Genomic DNA, 16779 nt, shown 5'->3' on the forward strand with positions numbered 1-16779 from the left:
CCTTTCACTTCATTTCCACTGAGAGCATCTTGAAGCCAGAGAATCCCATTGGTCCTCTAACACCATCCACACATGGGGTTCTTTACAAGCATTTTTATAACTTACTGTAGTCACTTATAGAGCTGAGTTCTACAATCACGCTCAGCCAGACAGAATATTAGAAATCATTTTCACTGTATCAGAGGAACGATATCATTGTCTTTCAGAGGGTATAGTGTAAGACAAAGGCATTGCCTAACCACAAAGATGAATGCGTTGGACTGCATTACAGACAAAAGACAAGCGGTGAAGATGGAATAAAACATTCCCTGTGGCCACCAGTCCAGCTCCTTGTACAGTCAGCAGCCAGGCTTCCCTGGTCTGCAGCAGTGCAAGCTCAGTGCTCAGCCTGCTGCTCTCTTTGTGTGTATTTCTGTGAAGTTTTGAGGTGCCAAGTTCACCCCTGCTATTGAAATGCGGTAAACAACAAGAGTTGGTAAACATGTTAATGTACATATGCCAGTGTGTGTCTGTGAGTGTGTGAGTGTGTGTGTGTGTGTATGCCAGTATTTGATATATGCTGTGTGTGTTTGAAAGTGTTTATGTTTCAGTGTGGATGAGTCTAGAAGTGTTTCTGCACGCAGAAAGGGACATTCCACTCCTGTGCCTTCCTCTCAACTGTAGTAACTGAGCTTAGAAACTCACAGCCTGCCTTCACTCTGCAGGGGCTCTGTGAGGCCCTTCCCAGAGGCATGTTTCCAGACATGAGCACAGACAGAGCTGAGAGGTTTGTGTGCAGAGGGAGGAGCTCCCACAGCTGGTACCTGGGCTGTGTTCCTTGAATAGGCCCTTCATTGCAGCCCCATTTGAGCCTCGCTCCTCATTGAAATGCAGCAGGCATGCCCTCTCTGGCACAGGAACATGTTGTTTGCTGGGCTTTTTGTTCTCAGGCTGAATAGATCCTGTTCCAAACTTTTTAAAGACAGTGTGAAGCAGAGTTTGCTGTAGCTTCAGAGCTCTCTGATGTTGTTTGCTGGGCTTTTTGTTCTCAGGCTGAATAGATCCTGTTCCAAACTTTTTAAAGACAGTGTGAAGCAGAGTTTGCTGTAGCTTCAGAGCTGAGCCTCCCTTTGCACAGCAGACACATCGAGGACTCCTCAAACAGCAGCTCCCTGTGCCCGGTGACTGCTTCCACCTGCATCTGTGCAGCAACGGACACAGCAGCAATGAGCAGCAGGTGAATATAACATGTGACAGCGGGGCTACAGGGGAAGCTCAGGGAGAGGCAGGGCTGCAGGGGAAGCTCAAGGAGAGGCAGGACTGCAGGGGAAGCTCAGGGAGAGGCAGGGCTGCAGGGGAAGCTCAGCGAGAGGCAGGGCTGCAGGGGAAGCTCAGGGAGAGGCAGGGCTGCAGGGGAAGCTCAGGGAAAAGCAGGGCTGCAGGGGAAGCTCAGGGAGAGGCAGGGCTGCAGGGGAAGCTCAGGGAGAGGCAGGGCTGCAGGGGAAGCTCGATTTCTGGAGCTGCCTGCTGTGCGGCAGTGGTGGAGGGACAATGGAAACGTATCGGGACAGTTCCTGTTCTCTGGCCCCTCTCCAGAGCATAGATGGGGGAAGGCACAGTTTCTCATCTCCAGAGCTGTAGAAGTTTCGAGGAGTTCTTAGAGACAGGAAAGCAAAAGCCCAATAATGAGAAGTGTGTATGTTTGCTTTGGTTGGAAAGGCCCAGTTGTTGCTATGTATCTGATCAACGCTTTTGTTAAGTTTGTTGAAGTTTAAAATACATTATTGTTGGATCATTGCCAGATTCAGACTGGGTCAAATGAATGAAGCCTTTGTCCCAGGGCACAGATTTCTTTCCATTTGAACTCAGCAAGTTATATTGCAGGTTTCCATGGCGCTGTATTACCTATAACTCAGGCTTGTGCCGTTGTTAAAAATCTTTCCAGTGGTGATGTGTTAATGATTCACAGTATCAAACAGACTTACTCTGTGTGTGTGTTGAACTAGGATTATAAAGCACTGCAGTAATTGTAAATTGAGCATGTACCTGACTGCACTCATTCACCTCGGTCACTGTCTCATGTTAATGCTGCTTGTCTGTCCTCAGACGTCATTCTCTGAGGTCACATGGAAGGGGTTCAGTGCAGACATCATTCTCTGAGGTCACATGGAGGGGGTTCAGTGCAGACATCATTCTCTGAGGTCACATGGAGGGGGTTCAGTGCAGACGTCATTCTCTGAGATGACTCGCGAGGTCAGCACATCTCCTCTCTTCTCTCCAGGTGTACAGTGCCTGTCTGTAACCTGCCTCTCTCCTCTCTCCTCTCAGTCAGGTGCTTGCTGAGATGACTCGCGAGGTCAGCACATCTCCTCTCCTCTCTCCAGGTGTACAGTGCCTGTCTGTAACCCGCCTCTCTCCTCTCTCCTCTCAGTCAGGTGCTTGCTGAGATGACTCGCGAGGTCAGCACATCTCCTCTCTTCTCTCCAGGTGTACAGTGCCTGTCTGTAACCCGCCTCTCTTCTCTCTCCTCTCAGTCAGGTGCTTGCTGAGATGACTCGCGAGGTCAGCACATCTCCTCTCTTCTCTCCAGGTGTACAGTACCTGTCTGTAACCCACCTCTCTCCTCTCTCCTCTCAGTCAGGTGCTTGCTGAGATGACTCGCGAGGTCAGCACATCTCCTCTCCTCTCTCCAGGTGTACAGTGCCTGTCTGTAACCCCCCTCTCTCCTCTGTCCTCTCAGTCAGGTGCTTGCTGAGATGACTCGCGAGGTCAGCACATCTCCTCTCCTCTCTCCAGGTGTACAGTGCCTGTCTGTAACCCCCCCCCCCCTCCTCTCAGTCAGGTGCGTGCTGAGATGACTCGTGAGGATGGATCACGGGAGGAGTTCTCTTATGACAGGATGCCGACGCTGGAGCGTGGAAGCCGGCCGGAGAACAGCAGCTATTCTGTGGAGGTGAAAGCCAGTGACCTGCAGCTCGCAGACAGATTCCCCTCCTGCTTGAGCTACCGAGCCTGGCTCTTCAGCATCCTCATCGGGGTGGGTTAACATGTGAACAGCTTCTGACTCTGTACCCCGCCTTCTACACACACACACATACTCAAACACAGACACACTCAAGCACACACACACACAAACAAACACATACACTCACATAACTCAAACACACATACTCAAACACACACTCACACATAAACACTCAAATACAGACATAGTCAAACACACACACACACACAAACACAGACATACACACACAAACACACACACTCAAACAGACAAACTCAAAAAAAAGTCACACACAAACACACACACTAACACTCAAACACAGACACAAAAGAAAGTAAGAACATAAGAAAGTTTACAAGCGAGAGGAGGCCATTCGGCCCATCTTGCTCGTTTGGTTGTTAGTAGCTTATTGATCCCAGAATCTCATCAAGCAGCTTCTTGAAAGATCCCAGGGTGTCAGCTTCAACAACATTACTGGGGAGTTGATTCCAGACCCTCACTTGTTAGCGCAGTAGCTTCAAGTTTTAAAATTTTGTTTCTTATACTTTTAGCATTTAGATAAGTACATTTAACGGTTGTTGTCTTTGTTTTGATCTGGTCTCTCCTGTTTTTTTGTTGATTTCTCCCCCTTCCTTTCTAGTTTAAATGCTTCTGAACCTGCTTGAGGATCTTTCTCCAAGAGCATTTTAAGAGCTCCTGGTCCCTTTAACACTTCTGCCTCGGTTATGCTAAAGTTGTTTAAAACTGGATAGGAACAGGTTGACATGTGGGGCATGTTGTCCATATCCTCCTTTGTAAAAACTTGCGAAAAGTAATAATTTTACACATTTGCTATTTTCTTTTCTTCGTCTGTGATTTTGCCATTTGTATCTCTTACACATTTAACCTCCTCTTTGAATGTTCTCTTGCTGTTGTAATATTGGAAAAACCTTTTGAAATTGGTTTTAGCCCCCTTGGCAATGTTCATTTCTATCTCTCTCTGGCCTTTCTAACTTCCTTTTTGACTTGTGTTTGCAGTTCCGAGTACTCTTTCTGTGTACTTTGTTTTTGGTCCCTTTTAAACGCTCTGTAAAGTGCCTTTTTTCTCTGAATATTTTTTTTAATTGATCTATTGAATCATTTTGTCAATGTTGTTTTAGATTTAGATTTGTCTACTTTTGGGATGTAATTGTTTTGCCCCTCTAGTACTACCTTTTTACAAACACAGACCCAAACACACACACAGATATACACAGATACAGATACACATACAGACAGACCATTCTGGCCCTAGTAAATGAAGCAGGTCAAGCCTCTCTTAATGCAGACTCTGGCAGTGTGTGAATCAGGCAAAGGGCTTCCCATTCTGGAAACTGTCTAAAGTGCCTGTCTGTGTTTCAGAGCAGTGTCCTGATCACGGCTGGCTTCTCTCTCTACCTGGGGAATGTGTTTCCAGATGCCATGGATTACCTTCGCTGCGCTGCAGGTTCAGTAAGCACCCTCTACAGTCCTATTGGGGTTCTACAGGCTGGGGTGGAGGTGGATATAACAGAGAAGCCCTGATAACACATAGAGACCACTGTGCCCCTGGAGTGACTCAGCAATAGGCTTTGCTATACAGCCAGGTCTCAGCACAAGGTGTACAAGAGCTAGCTATAGTATGATACCAGCTGACTTGCTCTACACAGCCTGTGATTTGCAGAACTCTGATGCCTCCTATTGTCTTCAGTCAGCATGGAGGCTCATCTTCGAGTTCATTGAGCAGAGCAGGTCTGCGGCAAACAAAGAGGCATTGATTGCTGCTCTGTGAATCCAGAATTAACAAGGTCCTAGTTATAGTTCACAGTGATCTCTGCTGCTCTGAATGAATGAACTAACAGGGTCCTAGTTATAGTCCACAGTGATCTCTGCTGCTCTGAATGAATGAACTAACAGGGTCCTAGTTATAGTCCACAGTGATCTCTGCTGCTCTGAATGAATGAACTAACAGGGTCCTAGTTATAGTCCACAGTGATCTCTGCTGCTCTGAATGAATGAACTAACAGGGTCCTAGTTATAGTCCACAGTGATCTCTGCTGCTCTGAATGAACTAACAGGGTCCTAGTTATAGTCCACAGTGATCTATGCTGCTCTGAATGAATGAACTAACAGGGTCCTAGTTATAGTTCAGTGATCTCTGCTGCTCTGAATGAATGAACTAACAGGGTCCTAGTTATAGTCCACAGTGATCTCTGCTGCTCTGAATGAATGAACTAACAGGGTCCTAGTTATAGTTCACAGTGATCTCTGCTGCTCTGAATGAATCCCGTTCACACAGGCAACAGTGTCTGTCAGATTCCTGCAGCTTCATTAGTCCCCTTGTCTTGCAGAGCATCCCTGTTGCTGTGGTGAGCTTCGCAATCGCGAGGAATGGGAGGACTGTGGTAGGTTTGCTCTCTTCTTCACTGAGGTCCAGTAGGAGTGGCTTTGACTGAACAGTATTATCCAATGAGAATGCAGATCCAGACGTCACTCTGAAGGGGTGTTTCTTTGTCTCCTGCAGGTCTCCGATTACCAGGTCATGTTTGTGTCGGCGTTCGCTGTCACGACAACCTGCCTGGTGTGGTTCGGCTGCAAACTGGTGCTGAACCCAACAGCCATCAATGTGAGCATCGTTGAGAATCCCGCTGTGTGTGTGAGGGAGTGAGTGGGAAAGGGAGTGTGAGTGTGAGTGAGGGAGAGTGAGTGAGGGGTGTTTGAGTGTGAGTGTGAGGGAGTGTGAGTGTGTGTGTAAGGGAGTGAGTGGGGTGTGAGAGTGGGAGTGTGTGGGGGAGTGAGTGTGTGTGTGAGGGAGTGAGGGTGAGTGAGGGTGTGTTTGAGTGTGAGGGAGTGAGGAGGAGTGAAGGAATGTGAGTGTGTGTGTGTATGATGGAGTCAGGGGGAGTGTGAGTGTGTGAGGGAGTGAGCAGGGTGTGAGAGTGGGAGTGTGTGGGGGAGTGAGTGTGTGTGTGTGAGGGAGTGAGGGTGAGTGTGAGGGAATGTGAGTGTGTGAGGGAGTGAGAGCGAGTGTTCTGTTATATGTGCATGAGCAAAAGAGTATGTGTGTCCACAACACTACAGCACTTGGTTTATTGAAAACAATATTCAAAAGTACAATATTATGAATCAAATTAATTGTATGTATATTTTAATATGCCTCCCCCACCCCCTCCCCTCTCCCCATTGCTCCTCCCCCTCTCCTCTCTCCAGATCAATTTCAACCTGATCTTATTGATTCTGCTGGAGATCCTGATGGCAAGCACTGTGATCCTCTCTGCCCGCTCCTCTGAGGAGTGCTGCAGCCGCAGGAAGGTAGGACCCGCCCCTCCATCACAGCATCCTCCCTCTCTCTCCCTGACTGCCTCACTCAGACCACACACCCCTCTCCCTGGCTCAGTAATCCATAGACTCCTCCCCTCTCCCTGGCTCAGTGATTCACTGACTCCTTCCCTCTCCCTGGCTCAGTGATTCACTGACTCCTCCCCTCTCCCTGGCTCAGTGATTCACTGACTCCTCCCCTCTCCCTGGCTCAGTGATTCACTGACTCCTCCCCTCTCCCTGGCTCAGTGATTCACTGACTCCTCCCCTCTCCCTGGCTCAGTGATTCACTGACTCCTTCCCTCTCCCTGGCTCAGTGATTCACTGACTCCTCCCCTCTCCCTGGCTCAGTGATTCACTGACTCCTCCCCTCTCCCTGGCTCAGTGATTCACTGACTCCTTCCCTCTCCCTGGCTCAGTGATTCACTGACTCCTCCCCTCTCCCTGGCTCAGTGATTCACTGACTCCTCCCCTCTCCCTGGCTCAGTGATTCACTGACTCCTTCCCTCTCCCTGGCTCGGTGATTCACTGACTCCTTCCCTCTCCCTGGCTCAGTGATTCACTGATTCACTGACTCCTTCCCTCTCCCTGGCTCGGTGATTCACTGACTCCTTCCCCTCTCCCTGGCTCTCCTCCCCTCTCCCTGGCTCAGTGATTCACTGACTCCTCCCCTCTCCCTGGCTCAGTGATTCACTGACTCCTCCCCTCTCCCTGGCTCAGTGATTCACTGACTCCTTCCCTCTCCCTGGCTCAGTGATTCACTGACTCCTCCCCTCTCCCTGGCTCAGTGATTCACTGACTCCTTCCCTCTCCCTGGCTCAGTGATTCACTGACTCCTCCCCTCTCCCTGGCTCAGTGATTCACTGACTCCTTCCCTCTCCCTGGCTCAGTGATTCACTGACTCCTCCCCTCTCCCTGGCTCAGTGATTCACTGACTCCTCCCCTCTCCCTGGCTCAGTGATTCACTGACTCCTCCCCTCTCCCTGGCTCAGTGATTCACTGACTCCTCCCCTCTCCCTGGCTCAGTGATTCACTGACTCCTCCCCTCTCCCTGGCTCAGTGATTCACTGACTCCTCCCCTCTCCCTGGCTCAGTGATTCACTGACTCCTCCCCTCTCCCTGGCTCAGTGATTCACTGACTCCTCCCCTCTCCCTGGCTCAGTGATTCACTGACTCCTTCCCTCTCCCTGGCTCAGTGATTCACTGACTCCTCCCCTCTCCCTGGCTCAGTGATTCACTGACTCCTCCCCTCTCCCTGGCTCAGTGATTCACTGACTCCTCCCCTCTCCCTGGCTCAGTGATTCACTGACTCCTCCCCTCTCCCTGGCTCAGTGATTCACTGACTCCTCCCCTCTCCCTGGCTCACAGTGACATCACTTCACTTCATTCCATTCAGGTTTCCAAAGCCCTTCAGTTAATACGTTAAGCTGCTGTAGTAATCCTCAAGTCCTATAGGAGCAGTAGAGTGAAAACAGTCATGATACCTGCAATAACCTCTTTCTCTTTGTGTTTCAGCCTCACGCCTATGACTCTGGCTTCTTGAACCCCATCATCTTCCCCACACGCATCCTCAAGTCCTACTCTGTGAGTAATGAATCGGAATGAGTGTGAGTCCTGTATATATACTGGAGTGAGTCCTGTATAGATATTGGATGTGAGTCTTGTATAGATACTGGAGCTTCTGCAGTTTTGTTTTAACAAATTTATGATATACTCTCTCCCCTGTCTCTGACCTTGCAAGGTGATTGAATTGATAGTGGGGATCTCGGCTGTGTTCGGTGGGATCATCGCCCTCAATATGGATGCTCTGGTCCCGGGACCCTATCTGTCTGCTACCTTCTTCTGGATACTAGTGGCTGTGAGTAACGCAACAAGCATGCCAGTGCAGTGTACTTGACAGGGCAGTGTACAGCACAGAACAGTGTTACAGCCCAGAATACAGGACAGGGCAGCGTACAGCACAGAACAGTGTTAGAGCCCAGAGTACAGGACAGGGCAGTGTACAGCACAGAACAGTGTTAGAGCCCAGAGTACAGGACAGGGCAGTGTACAGCACAGAACAGTGTTAGAGGACAGTGTTATAACTCATTGTACAGGACAGGGCAGTGTTAGACCTCACTATACAAGACAGGACAGGACAGGGCAGTGTTAGAGCTCAGAGTACAGGACAGGACAGTGTTAGAGCTCAGAGTACAGGACAGGGCAGTGTTAGAGCTCAGTGTACAGGACAGGACAGTGTTAGAGCTCAGAGTACAGGACAGGGGAGTGTTAGAGCTCAGAGTACAGGACAGGACAGGACAGCGTTAGAGCTCAGTGTACAGGACAGGACAGTGTTAGAACTCAGTGTACAGGACAGGGCAGGACAGTGTTAGAGCTCAGAGTACAGGACAGGACAGTGTTAGAGCTCAGAGTACAGGACAGGGCAGTGTTAGAGCTCAGTGTACAGGACAGGACAGTGTTAGAGCTCAGAGTACAGGACAGGGGAGTGTTAGAGCTCAGAGTACAGGACAGGACAGGTGTTAGAGCTCAGAGTACAGGACAGGACAGGGCAGTGTTAGAGCTCAGAGTACAGGACAGGACAGTGTTAGAGCTCACAGGGACAGGACAGTGTTAGAGCTCAGAGTACAGGACAGGACAGGACAGCGTTAGAGCTCAGAGTACAGGACAGGACAGTGTTAGAGCTCAGAGTACAGGACAGGACGGTGTTAGAGCTCAGAGTACAGGACAGGACAGTGTTAGAGCTCAGAGTACAGGACAGGACAGTGTTAGAGCTCAGAGTACAGGGCAGGACAGGACAGTGTTAGAGCTCAGAGTACAGGGTAGGAGAGGACAGTGTTAGAGCTCAGAGTACAGGACAGGGCAGTGTTAGAGCTCAGAGTACAGGACAGGACAGTGTTAGAGCTCAGAGTACAGGACAGGACAGTGTTAGAGCTCAGAGTACAGGACAGGACAGTGTTAGAGCTCAGAGTACAGGACAGGACAGTGTTAGAGCTCAGAGTACAGGACAGGACAGTGTTAGAGCTCAGAGTACAGGACAGGACAGTGTTAGAGCTCAGAGTACAGGACAGGACAGGACAGTGTTAGAGCTCAGAGTACAGGACAGGGCAGTGTTAGAGCTCAGAGTACAGGACAGGACAGTGTTAGAGCTCAGAGTACAGGACAGGGCAGTGTTAGAGCTCAGAGTACAGGACAGGACAGTGTTAGAGCTCAGAGTGCAGGACAGGACAGTGTTAGAGCTCAGAGTACAGGACAGGACAGTGTTAGAGCTCAGAGTACAGGACAGGACAGTGTTAGAGCTCAGAGTACAGGACAGGACAGTGTTAGAGCTCAGAGTACAGGACAGGACGGTGTTAGAGCTCAGTGTACAGGACAGAACGGTGTTAGAGCTCAGAGTACAGGACAGGACAGTGTTAGAGCTCAGAGTACAGGACAGGACAGTGTTAGAGCTCAGAGTACAGGACAGGACAGTGTTAGAGCTCAGAGTACAGGACAGGACAGTGTTAGAGCTCAGAGTACAGGACAGGACAGTGTTAGAGCTCAGAGTACAGGACAGGACAGTGTTAGAGCTCAGAGTACAGGACAGGACAGTGTTAGAGCTCACAGTACAGGACAGGACAGTGTTAGAGCTCAGAGTACAGGACAGGACAGTGTTAGAGCTCAGAGTACAGGACAGGACAGTGTTAGAGCTCAGAGTACAGGACAGGACAGTGTTAGAGCTCAGAGGGCAGGACAGGACAGTGTTAGAGCTCAGAGTACAGGACAGGACAGTGTTAGAGCTCAGAGTACAGGACAGGACAGTGTTAGAGCTCAGAGTACAGGACAGGACAGTGTTAGAGCTCAGAGTACAGGACAGGACAGTGTTAGAGCTCAGAGTACAGGGCAGGACAGTGTTAGAGCTCAGAGTACAGGACAGGACGGTGTTAGAGCTCAGAGTACAGGACAGGACAGTGTTAGAGCTCAGAGTACAGGACAGGACAGGGCAGTGTTAGAGCTCAGAGTACAGGACAGGACAGTGTTAGAGCTCAGAGTACAGGACAGGGCAGTGTTAGAGCTCAGTGTACAGGGCAGGGCAGTGTTAGAGCTCAGAGTACAGGACAGGACAGTGTTAGAACTCAGAGTACAGGACAGGACAGTGTTAGAGCTCAGAGTACAGGACAGGACAGTGTTAGAGCTCAGAGTACAGGACAGGGCAGTGTTAGAGCTCAGAGGGCAGGACAGGACAGTGTTAGAGCTCAGAGTACAGGACAGGACAGTGTTAGAGCTCAGAGTACAGGACAGGACAGTGTTAGAGCTCAGAGGGCAGGACAGGACAGTGTTAGAGCTCAGAGTACAGGACAGGACAGTGTTAGAGCTCAGAGTACAGGGCAGGACGGTGTTAGAGCTCAGAGTACAGGACAGGGCAGTGTTAGAGCTCAGTGTACAGGGCAGGACGGTGTTAGAGCTCAGTAAGGAGATGATTTTCTCACAGGCAAAGCAGAACAATATGAGTTAATAGCAGGGATGTAATCCTGTTGATGTGACTGTTAACCTGCTGATCCTCTGTCTGCAGTGTTTCCCAAGTGCCATTGCCAGCCATGTAGCAGCAGAGTATCCCAACAAGTGTCTGGTAAGTGATTCCAGAACAGAACCGCTGAGAAAACTGCAACAGAGCATCACTCGGACTGAAGAAGGTTCTCAATCCCACCCCCCTCAGAGTCAGAAACTACCGCTTATTTAAACACTGTATCAACAGAGCATCACTTGGACTGAACAAGGGTCTCAATACCTTACCCCTCTAATGTTGTATAACAGCCCTGCGCTGGTCTCTTTTGTTCTCTGTGCTGCTGCTCTGCAGATGGAGGTCCTGTAGAATAGCCCTGCGCTGGTCTCTGATGTTGTAGAATAGCCCTGCGCTGGTCTCTGATGTTGTAGAATAGCCCTGCGCTGGTCTCTGATGTTGTAAAATAGCCCTGCGCTGGTCTCTGATGTTCTCTCTCTGCTGCTCTGCAGGTGGAGGTCCTGATTGCTATCGGCAGCGTCACCGCCCCGCTGCTCTTCTCTGCCTCTGGATACCTGTCAGTCAGCATCATGAGCTTCATTAACATCTTCCTCCACGAGCTGCCTGCTGCCAAGGTGAGCCCTGCTCTGCTCAGCCCAGCCTGACCCCTCAGCCCATGGCACCAACTAACTGCCTGCACAGCCATCAATAGGCACTCTGACCATACTGTTTTAGTCTAGAGCTGCAGTTACTGAACTCACTATCATCTCTGACATGTTTCGTTTCTGAGTTTCATGAGCTGCTACAGTGGACATTGCTGTATTATAGACCCTAACTTCTAATCATGTTTACTGGTTCAGAAATACCAATGTGGTCAGACAGTGTAACAACAGCACTGTGTATTCTAGAACTGAGTGTGTTTTGTAATTGTCAGCAATCCTACGATGTGCTGCTGCTAATCCTGATGGTGCTGCTGCTGATACAGGCGTTCCTCACTTTGGCGACTGTGATCCACTGTGTCACCTACAAGACTGATCTCCGCCTGGCCCAACCCAGCTGGAGCAGCGGCCCCTTCATACAGCACGAGCCCCAGCCCACAGAGGTACAGTGAACCATTACTGCCCTGCTGCTGCCCGAGAATACCTGCCCCTGTGTAGCTGCCCCTCTCTCACTGCTGCTGAATACCTGCCCCTGTGTAGCTGCCCCTCTCACTGCTGCTGAATACCTGCTCCTGTGTACCTGCCCCTCTCTCACTGCTACTGAATACCTGCCCCTGTGTAGCTGCCCCTCTCTCACTGCTACTGAATACCTGCCCCTCTCTCACTGCTACTGAATACCTGCCCCTGTGTAGCTGCCCCTCTCTCACTGCTACTGAATACCTGCCCCTGTGTAGCTGCCCCTCTCTCACTGCTGCTGAATACCTGCTCCTGTGTAGCAGCCTCTCTCTCACTGCTACTGAATACCTGCCCCTCTCTCACTGCTACTGAATACCTGCCCCTGTGTAGCTGCCCCTCTCTCACTGCTACTGAATACTTGCCGCTGTGTAGCTGCCCCTCTCTCACTGCTGCTGAATACCTGCCCCTGTGTAGCTGCCCCTCTCTCACTGCTACTGAATACCTGCCCCTGTGTAGCTGCCCCTCTCTCACTGCTGCTGAATACCTGCTCCTGTGTAGCAGCCTCTCACATGGCTAGGGAATACCTGCCCCTGCTTCTCCCACACTATGCTGACTGACAGGCAGGAGTGGCTGGGGGAGCCACACTCGGCTGGGCAGTGGGGTGTAGTTCAGTGAAAGCGTGTTGAGGATGGACATGCTGCTTACCTGGCCTCCCTCTTCCAGGTCTCCAACGGCACCATGAAGAACTTCGACAAGGACAAGGCGTGGAAGGCAGTGGTGGTGCAGATGGCACAGTGAAGAGAGAGGGAGGAGAGTCTGACTGGTTCTCAGATTAGCCTCTTTCTGTGAAGCCCAGCCAACCCGAAGAAGCTGAATGGTCCTGAACTCAACATGGGTTTTACCCTGAACAGATTATAGCACTATAGAAATATTACTCTACATCATATTTAGCTGCTCACACATAGCACCCCCTGCTTATAACAACACAGTGAGGTTTCACTAACATCTGTGGCTGAACCTGCAATGCTGTAACAATCAGCTGACTGTATACAGTCCTTACCTTGGAGATGTAATATAGTGAAATATAGAACTCATTATTTTTATATTCAGTAGTGATATATTTACCAGTGCTTATTTCTGTGCTTATAAGACAGCATTGTTTTGTCTATGGTACAATCTGTTGCTGTTCCAATAAAGCCATGTGTGTCTCTTTTCTGCTCTGTAGCAGGCTCTCAATCCTTACCCTGGGAGCTGACAGGCTCCTCATACAAACACAGGAACAGAAACAGGGTCCAGTGTAACCTTAATGGATACAAACAGTCTAACTGAGATATAAAATACGAGGACAGTCTGAGGTTTAAACACACCATGAAACAATAAGCGTACGCAACCGTGAAACAGTGAACATACACGCCATCGAAACAGTGAGCGTGCACTCCATCGAAACAGTGAGCGGACACTCCATTGAAACAGTGAGCGCTCACAACCCTGAAACAGTGAACATACACTCCATCGAAACAGTGAGCGGACACTCCATTGAAACAGTGAGCGGACACTCCATTGAAACAGTGAGTGTACACTCCATCGAAACAGTGAGCGGACACTCCATCGAAACAGTGAGCGCTCACAACCCTGAAACAGTGAACATACACTCCATCGAAACAGCGGGTGTACACTCCATTGAAACAGTGAACATACACTCCATCGAAACAGTGAGTGTACACAACACAAATTATGAGTGTACACTCCACTGAAACAGGGAGTGTACATTCCATTGAAACAGAGTGTGTACAGACCATTGAAACAGTGAGCGTACACAACCCTGAAACAGTAAACGTACACTCCATTGAAACAGTGAGTGAACACTCCATAGAGGATCACTAAAGGGTGTGCAGAGGGACAGAAGATCACCGCAGGGTCTGCAGAGTTATACGGGATCACTGCAGGGTGTACAGAAGGACAGAGGATCACTGCAGGATGTGCACAGGGAGAAGAGGATCATTGCAGGGTGTGCAGTGGGGATCACTGCAGGGTGAGCAGAGGGATAGAAGATCACTGCAGGGTGTGCAGAAGGATACAGGATCACTGCAGGGTGTGTATAGGGGATCACAACAGGGTGTGCAGAGGAGATCACTGTAAGGTGTGCAGAGGGGATCACTGCAGAGCATGCAGAGGGATAGAGGATCACTGCAGGGTGTGCAGAGGGATAGAGGATCACTGAAGGGTGTGCAGAGGCATAGAGAATCACTGCAGGGTGTGTATAAGGGATCACAACAGGGTGTGCAGAGGGATAGAGGATCACTGCAGGGTGTGTATTGGGGATCGCAGCAGGCTATGCAGAGGGGATCACTGTATTCCATGCAGAGGGGATGCAGAGGGGATCACTGTATTCCATGCAGAGGGGAAAACTGCAGGGCATGCAGAGGGATAGAGTATCACTGCATGGTGTGCAGATGGACAGAGGATCACTAAAGGGTGTGCAGAGCAACAGAGGATCACTGCAGGGTGTGCACAGGGGATCACTGCAGGGTGTGCAGAGGGATAGAGGATCACTGCAGGGTGTGCAGAGGGATAGAGGATCACTGCAGGGTGTGCAGAGGGATAGAGGATCACTGCAGGGTGTGCAGAGGGATAGAGGATCACTGCAGGGTGTGCAGAGGGATAGAGGATCACTGCAGGGTGTGCAGAGGGATAGAGGATCACTGCAGGGTGTGCAGAGGGATAGAGGATCACTGCACACAGCTGACCTGGGGCCCCAGTTTTAATTTAGTCATCAGAAACAATATTATAAAAAACATCTATTTTCTAATCTCTCCAGGTAACTTCCACTTCATCTGTTCTGAATCTGCAAATAAAATACAACACAAACAAGATGGGTGTCAGTTTCATTGTTACAAATGATAACATAACTGACTTCATAACTCTAACAATATGAAACACTCTCCCCCTGAACTGTGTGACCTGCAATCATCCTTTCTGTCTTCTTGCAGAGTGTGCAGAAGGTGAAGAAAAAGGGGGCAGCTGAGATATTCACTGAGGCTGTACATTGGGGAGGTTTTGGTGACATGGGCTACAATGGAAATGCTGCTAATATGTGTTTACATTTTCATTTAGTACCAAGACTAGTCTCTAATTACATGAAGTTACATGAAGATTAAAGGACGTAAAAAATACATTCACTTTCATTTGCCCTAAATTGAATTGCTGCATTAGTTTGTATAAGAACATAAGAAAGTTTACAAACGAGAGGAGGCCATTCGGCCCATCTTGCTCGTTTGGTTGTTAGCAGCTTATTGATCCCAGAATCTCATCAAGCAGCTTATAACAAATGAATAACAAATGAATCTATAAAATCTGAATATACAAGCCTTTCATTCCATGCTAGGGTTGATGCTGGAGACAAAGTTCTTATTATTATCACTACCACTTCTCTTACCCTTGTGTGACCCAGGAATCCTCCAGTGAAGTCACATGACCTGATCTAAACATCTCCCATCCCGCTTGAGCAATCATGGCTCTTTTATCGATACAAAACCTAACACAGCAAGCAAGCAAAACAGACTGAATGAAACAGTGGAGCTCAATATCGAGTGAATAAACTGCAGCTGTGTACACATCCGCTCTACTGCCCCCTGCCTACGTCCTGTATCATTACAACACAGTCCTCTGATATCCAATTCAGCACACATCCGCTCTACTGCCCCCTGCCCACGTCCTGCATCATTACAACACAGTCCTCTGCTAAGCATTCAGTGTTATAGGGCTAGCTTCTTCTCAGTTTCAATTCATCCATGTGCTGTCTAGACACGTGAAGGGTTAATGGTTCTTTTGGCAGGTTGGATAATCCTGATAGCTCCACAATCCCAGTTCTACCCCTCCTCCTCCCCCTCCCACGCCCAGCTCATCCCTCCCAGTTCTCCCCCTCCGGGGGGGAGGTCGACACCCCTCCCCGCTCCCCCACAGCTCCCCCCTGGTACTCTCTGTTATGGGGGGTCTGCTGCCTCATCCAGCAGGTCAAGTGATGGATCCTCAAGAGGGTTTGAGGCAAATGTCAATTTTGTATGTCTCATAATCACCAATAAAAATGAGCATATTGCATGTGTGTGCTGCTGGTGTTTGTGCCGTGCTATGAACAGAGATACTTACAGCCGACCCCCACCACCACGAGCACCTCCTGGGACCCGCAGTGAGCCATCGCCCTCTCGGTGACCTCCACCAGCATGGAGAAGAGCGTTTCCTGGGAGGGACAGGCTGTCACAACTTTAAAATGTCATGCATCTGGTTTCTTACTTCTTCACTGTGTTCTACAGTGTCCCAATACACTTTGTCACAAGAACGAACATTTTGATTTCAGACTCAACTGTTTTTTTTAAAGTTTGCAGAAATCCTTGTTACCTGGAGTGAGAAGCAGAGGTCTTCAGGAGTGCACTCCCTTGCACCCAACATCTTATCAGCCATATCCTAAACATACAAAACACATTGAAATAGCTGAGACAGAGCTGGGGCTGAACAAACACATTCTGTCAGAAACCTCTACAGACCAGAGCAGGAGAGGAGCCGCGTGTCTGGGTACAGAGCAGGAGAGGAGCCCCATGTCTGGGTACAGAGCAGGAGAGGAGCCCCGTGTCTGGGCACAGAACAGGGGAGGAGCCCCGTGTCTGGGCACAGAGCAGGAGAGGAGCCCCGTGTCTGGGTACAGAGCAGGAGAGGAGCCCCGTGTCTGGGACAGAGCAGGGGAGGAGCCCCGTGTCTGGGTACAGAGCAGGAGAGGAGCCCCGTGTCTGGGTACAGAGCAGGAGAGGAGCTGCGTGTCTGGGTACAGAGCAGGAGAGGAGCCGCGTGTCTGGGTACAGAGCAGGAGAGGAGCTGCGTGTCTGGGTACAGAGCAG

General features: G+C 49.8%; 1 protein-coding gene across 1 annotated transcript; it reads left to right on the forward strand.

The window, feature by feature from the left end:
- Positions 1-1061: 1061 nt before the first annotated feature.
- On the forward strand, positions 1062-13105 carry mlc1 (modulator of VRAC current 1). Its single transcript, XM_041258402.1, has 12 exons — positions 1062-1216; positions 2818-3016; positions 4364-4453; positions 5332-5385; positions 5505-5606; positions 6191-6292; positions 7814-7882; positions 8040-8156; positions 10848-10904; positions 11288-11410; positions 11710-11877; positions 12614-13105. Exons 1-12 carry the CDS (start codon positions 1206-1208, stop codon positions 12686-12688), a joined length of 1167 nt encoding a protein of 388 aa, XP_041114336.1. The 5' UTR covers positions 1062-1205; the 3' UTR covers positions 12689-13105.
- The last annotated feature ends 3674 nt before the right edge of the window (positions 13106-16779 follow it).

The sequence above is a fragment of the Polyodon spathula genome, chromosome 8, assembly GCF_017654505.1.
Source record: "Polyodon spathula isolate WHYD16114869_AA chromosome 8, ASM1765450v1, whole genome shotgun sequence".
In the NCBI taxonomy this organism is placed as follows: domain Eukaryota; kingdom Metazoa; phylum Chordata; class Actinopteri; order Acipenseriformes; family Polyodontidae; genus Polyodon; species Polyodon spathula.